The sequence below is a fragment of the Anarrhichthys ocellatus genome, unplaced genomic scaffold (assembly GCF_004355925.1).
Source record: "Anarrhichthys ocellatus isolate YVR2014 unplaced genomic scaffold, GSC_Weel_1.0 scaffold191, whole genome shotgun sequence".
NCBI classification, from domain to species: Eukaryota; Metazoa; Chordata; class Actinopteri; order Perciformes; family Anarhichadidae; genus Anarrhichthys; species Anarrhichthys ocellatus.
Window position 1 is genome coordinate 114028 of NW_022280221.1, and position 6386 is coordinate 120413.

Genomic DNA, 6386 nt, shown 5'->3' on the forward strand with positions numbered 1-6386 from the left:
TTAGGGCGGGGCTACACAGTGATTGACAGGTCTCTACCACGGCGTTGGGAGTTGTCCATGTTTTCTTCTTACAACTTGAACTCTTTCAGTGTTTTCACTTCATGAAAATCAACGCTAACATTTTGGTCGTCTTAAGAGGTATCGAGCGTTTGGTTGAGCTCAGCTTACTTCTACTTCATTCCATTTATTTCACATATTGTGGTTTTCATCCTGTTAACTGCATCCTGACATTTCTCCTGTCTACAAATCAACTCAATTCAAACTGCAGCTGGAGAAAAGCTCGACTCAACAAAGAGGAGATCCTTTAGAAAGCTTCGGTAAGGACTGCTGAGCATCACACTCCGACTCACATCCAGCTTTAGATCCGAGTCATGGCAAACCAGAGAGACCTGCACGTCCCTCAGTGTCGCAACGCCGGTCACATCCACACAGCGAGTGTCGAGGATGTGTTGCCATGGAAACAAAGGAGAGGAGGAGGAGGAGGAGGAGGAGAAGGAGGAGGAGGACCACAGCTTTCTGACACCAGAGTACCGCCATGCTAACGTTTCCCTTCATGCTCCAGTCTTTAAAGTTTGCCTCATGCAGATTCTATGGGATGGAGAGAAGAGGATGCATGCTGATAAGGTGTCTTGTTTAACCTTACGTTAATTTAATATTTATTTGGTGGATTTATAAATGCTTAATAGACGGTAAATCAATATTTATGAGACGGCTAATGAATCTGCCGGGACACGATCAGCATTTTAAATGCCACAAAGAGTCTGGAATCAGATCTGGTGCAGCGAGGTCTCGAACAACGGCTGAACCCAAACACGGGAAGGGAGATACCCATTCAGAGTCCAGACCTGCTCCTCATGGAGGGACCCGGCTCCAGGCCTACCGGTTGGTTCTGGGCCTCCTCCTGGTTAGAGATGCTGGTTAGAAATCTGCCTCCAGATGTTTGAGCTGCAGAAACTAAATGAACTGCGAGGAATGAAGAAGATGACGAGTGAAACCATCAAAACGCCATAAACCAACCTCCATGATGAAGAGAATCTGAAATCTCATATTCATGGGCTACTTTATCACCTTCACACGAACCCTGTAAAGAAACAAGTCAAGTATTAAATGCATTAAAAAGAAACAGAGGCTGAATATCCTGTAAACCATTTGATTTGGCTGCAAAATATTTACTCAAATGTAGAATTTTAAGACTTCCTGTTTCTCAGCTTTTAAAAACGATTTGACCTTCAATGTAAAATAATGTAAAACTGTGTTTTAATCAGTGAATATTCGTGAAAGTCACGTCTGAAAGCCTCGTGACAAAGACTCAGAGGAGCACAACCAAACGCTGCACCCATCACATAGACGGCATAAAGTGAATGTATGTTGTAGGAGACGTACGTAGTACTTCCCTGGATTCGTTATAAACACATTCTGTTGAACCTTGAATTAGTTTCTCCCGACTCATCTTTAGATTTGGGCTGAATTTCTGCCAGATCGGCTGCTTTTTGATATTCAGTTTTTACGAGCTGATCGAATGATGAAAATGTTTTTATTATATTAATAAGAGATCTTTAGGAGAAGACCAGAACTGAACATTAGTCCAGACTCCCGTTCTCTGTGAACTAGAGTTCTTCTGACCTTTGGTACCATCGTCTCTCTTTTCATCTCATTGTGAAGACAAATTCGTGTTGAAAACTCTGTAATCCAAAATTACATTTCCAAATCTAGAAGCTTCCAAAGACGTGATGAAGCCAAAACTCTTCATCTCCTCTTCAGTCCAAACACCAGCAGGAACAAATGAAAGCAGCTTGGCACCGTGTGGATCCCTGCTGGAGTGAAGCCTCGCTGCTCGGGCTGATGTTGTGTTGAGTTCCAGACAGAACGCGGGCTGATCGCTCAGCATGAAAATAACTCATTCATCCATATTTGTTAATCACATCCAGAAAGCAGGAAGAACACGACAAGTTCTGAATCATAATTAGAAAAGTGAACCGGCGCTGAACTCTGAAGAGACTGACGTCTGATTCATGTGCTGGAATATGGATTTGATGGAGTGGTTTATTAATTAGGTTAAACATTTAAGAAGCAACGTGCCAAGAAATTATTTACCTTTTTAATTAAGTATTGCAATTAAACCAGATCTTTTAAAAGCATAACAATTTTCTTTAAAGACAGAAAAATCTCTCTCTCTCTCTCTGAGTGGAAGGAGTACGGAGCTGAAGGAGCGTGTTTGAGAGCGATAAATAACGATTTTCCGATCTTTCTCTTCACTGGGTAATGTTGTATATGATAGTGTAGTGGGGTGTGCAGGGTTCACGGGGGTTTTTGTGTACTTTTAGCTGTTTTTGGGTCTTTTTTGTGAGCGGATTGCAGCCGGGCAGCACGTGCTGTCGGCTGCTAAACACCAGCATGAGCCTGACGGAGTTAACCAGGGAACACGGCGTGAAGATCCCGCCGCTGTTCGGGTGTTCAGTGGAGGAATCAGCCTGGCAGTGGGGGAGCTTGTCGGCCACAGCCACGTGAAGTCCGCAGCACGGATGAACAGCGCTGTGGTCATCTTTCTAGATACCACAGAAACTACGGAAGTGGTGTTGATGACCGGGATCTCCGTGGGTGAACACTTCCTGCTCATGTATCCTCTCAGCTCACCGGAAGTGAAAGTCACCGTGTCCAACGTGCCACCATTCATAAGAAACGATGCAATAATCAAAGAGCTGTCCAAACATGGGAAGGTGATGTCTCCGGTTAGGAGAGTGTCCTCTGGCTTTAAGTCTCCGCTGTTAAAGCACGTGGTGTCTCACAGGAGACATGTCCTCATGATCCCCAACAACAGGAGCAGAGTGGTCAACCTCAGTTTCAAACTCACAGTAGAGGACTTTGACTACGTCATCTTTGCAAAGACTAATAATTTTAAATGTTACAGTTGTGGGAAAGAAGGACATCTGAGCAGAGCTTGTCCTGAGAAAAATGGTTCTCATGAAGACCAGAACCAGAAAGGTACTGAGGAGGGCAGAGGGGACAAGCAGGACGGACAAGAGGGAACAAGTGGAGCACAGGAGGCGAGGGTGGAGGAGACAAATGTGGCCCAGGAGGTGAGGGTCGAGGAAACAAGTGAGACCCAGGAGGTGAGGGAGGAGGAAACAAGTGGGATACAGGAGGTGAGAGAAGAGAGGAAAAGTGGGGGACAAGAGGTGATGAAGGACGGGGCAAGTGAGGTCCAGCAGGTGAGGGAGAGTACTGGAGGACAGGTGGAGTCAGGTAGGGAGGTGGACATGGAGGCAGACGAGGAGCAGCTCAAAGCCCCTCAGCTCAAGAGGAAACAGAGAGGAGACAGCGGAAGCTCACAGGCGAAGAAAGCGGCAACGAAAGAAAGTGGAGGAGCAGCAGAGTGTGAGTCCAGTATGGAAGAGGACTCTGAGTCCAGTCAGGAGGAGGGCGCTGCTGCTGACAGTGAGCCCTCTAAACACAGTGCTGGCAGCTGTAGGAGCTCTGGAGACTACAGTGTGGAGGAGATAAAGGAGTATCTGAAGAGGAGTAAGAATGTCAGAGGAGCCAAAGTGGAGGACTACCTCTCTGACAAAGAAGCTCTCCAGCTCTGCCAGAGCTCACATGAGGAGCAAGGACAGAGGAGGTCTCACGAAGCAGGAAGGCTTCAGACTAAAGAAAATAGTTCACAAAGTGAACAAAGAGCTGAACAAAGATGGTGCTAAGTGAGAATAAGATCTCACAGTTTAAAGACAATCAAAGACAAGTTTATGTTTGTTGGACTTTAGTTGTTTAACCGTTTTAAATGATAAAGAAACATGTTGGTCAAAGACAATAAAGGCTTTCTAAAAATCAAAATCTCTCTCTCTCTGTGTCTGCCATGGCAGAAACCAGCCTGATGTTAACTTCATGTCCATGTAGTCTGTTTCTCTGTTTGATCGTTTGTATTTCAGCTGTAGCTGTGATTTCTAGAACAGTAAACTTTTGCAATGAAAAATAAAAGAAACATGTTGGGTCATTAATGCTGATGTGATGTTTGATGTTACTGTGACTACGTCCACTTCTTATATACTCAGCGCTGTAGTACAGCTGTTTATTGTTATCTATAGGTTCGTAATGGTGGTGGACACATTAATTAAATGCATGTGACTAAGCAACAGTCAGAGCAAGTGAAATAGTTTATATTATCTAAAAATAACTATTGGTGGGTGAGAGGGGGTTTAACCAGAAGACCAGTGTTCAACACAGCATTGTGGATTTATGGTAGAGGTTCTGTTGTCTAAACCTAACTGATGGTAGTTTTGTTGCCTGAAGCTAATTGCTGGTTTTGTTGTCGAAACCTAACTGTTGGTTTTGTTTGCCGACCTGCCGTGAGACTGTGCGTCCTCTAAAGTCTGTGATCCGGCTCTCTGATTTGGCCCTAAAGCTGCAGACTTGGTCTTAATTGTGAGCAGCTCTGTTCACATTAACGGGAGCTTTGATTTATTATTAATATATAAATGAAACCTATCAATCCTATCTTCCTCCACATGTGCATGTGAGAGCAGTATGTTTAATGCAGTATTTTATTTGTTTGTGTTTTATATCTGCAGCCTTTGAAGAAAAATAGTTGAACCAATGCCGGCTTCATGTTCTTTCTGCGTGCTCGCTGAGTTTCTCCAGAGGATGTACCACAGACACACAGCGGTTGTGGTGATAATAGCGGCTTTAGAGCTCACGTTCTCTACTGTCCGCATCCAGAGGATGAAGCCGCATTGTTCGCTGCTCTTCCTCCATTGTCTTTCCTGTCCTCTCCCTCTCTTTGCATCACTCTATCAGCCTCTCTGTATTGTTTGCTGAAGGTCAGTCTTTGACATTGGAGCAGCTCTCCACAGAGTGAAACCAGAGAGCTGAGATTTGCTTATCTGAGTCTCTTGTTGGTTTTTCTCTCTCTTTCTTTCTCTCTCTCGGAGATTGAGCGAGACAGAATTATGTAAGAATTTAATTCTAAAGTGAAATCCGTTCAGACGAGACTCGTCTCGCTGTGAAATTCAAATTCTGATCAGACTGCTGATGTTTTATGTTTGTAACAAAGAAAAACAGGGAATTAATCCAACGCCAAGTCTTGTATGCATCACATAGAGCTCCACCTTCATCGCCGTCAACATACCGTAGTTTATTTGATCAAAGGTGGATTAATCCGCCGCTGAAAATAGTCCCCCCTAACAAATGCACCATTTCCTCCTGGTTGTTTGATTTAAAAACTGTAACCAGTTGTTCTATATCAGCACGTTCTCCCTCACAAGTCCCCAAACACAGCAGCTTGGTCAGTGAAGCTCTATGATGATGTCGTTTTGGCGGGAGTCAAGGAGGAAGTCGGGAGACGAGGTATAAAGAGCAACAAAGTCATCGAACGAAAGAGTTTAGCCAACAAAACCAACAGTTAGCTGTAGGCAACAGAACCAGGAGGCAGATGTTCCATCCCTGCATCGGACGAGAAGTCAATGTTGATTTGTTTTTCGTGTAACTTGCGTACTTCATTGACGGCACTTCTATATGTTGTTTAAACCAAACAACGATCTTTTCCTGAACCTAACAAAGCAGTTTTGTTGCCTAATTGAGTTTCCTGTGAGGACAGAAGCTTATTTTGAAAAGATCGTAAACATTTTTGTCGGAAAACACACGAAGAATTAGGAGATAAATGTTGTCATGCGAACCCTTTTGTGAGCTAATTTCTTGTAACCCAAATAATGAGATCTTTTTCTAAACCAAGTCAAGTTTCCTAATTTCTGTTTTTCTAAATGGACATCGTTGGTATTATGGGTTTGTATATGTTCGGATACTTTCATGCAGTCTCTCTATTATTGATGTTTTAATAATGAATATTTGATATTAATAGCATTGATTGATGAAGCAAAACAAAAATTACTAAATATGGAGCTACGTGGTTTCCGATGGCGACAATATATTTTTTACATAAATAAAGACCAAACTGCCAATCCTTTATTAATATATGTGTTGATCCACATATGTTTGTCTCGGGCATATGTGGTCCTTTAGTCTGATGTGGTTTGGTTAAAGGATATTAAAATGATATTACAGAGTTATTCTAATAACACTGCACCATCAGAGTCCGACCAAAGTCAGAGGGTCAGACTACAGGAAGTAGAGCCGCGACGTCATAAAGCACTTATAAGACTTTTGGCTTTTGTTCAGCAGATCTTGTGGTTTGAAGCTCATTTATCTAGTTATTAAATGTTATGCTCAGATAGTTTAATATCTGCTCAGAGCTGCTGTGTCATAAAAAAATGAAATGGAATACATTTTCATTTCAGTGATTCATTCATTTTCCCTCCGTCGCTGCTTTTCTTCTTTTACAGCCAATGAATCCTCCTCTCCTCTCTTGTTTCCTCTTCTCCTCTCCTCTCCTCTCCTCT

At 43.1% G+C, this 6386-nt stretch overlaps 1 protein-coding gene across 1 annotated transcript in view; it reads left to right on the forward strand.

Annotated features, from left to right (window-relative positions):
• The first annotated feature begins 715 nt into the window (after positions 1-715).
• The window catches only part of LOC116400698 (uncharacterized), an 83809-nt gene continuing 78138 nt past the window's right edge, over positions 716-6386 (forward strand). The window contains exons 1-2 of the mRNA XM_031878656.1: positions 716-917; positions 2359-2982. Of these exons, the coding sequence (XP_031734516.1) occupies positions 716-917; positions 2359-2982 (826 nt within the window). The remainder of the gene's footprint in view (positions 918-2358; positions 2983-6386) is intronic.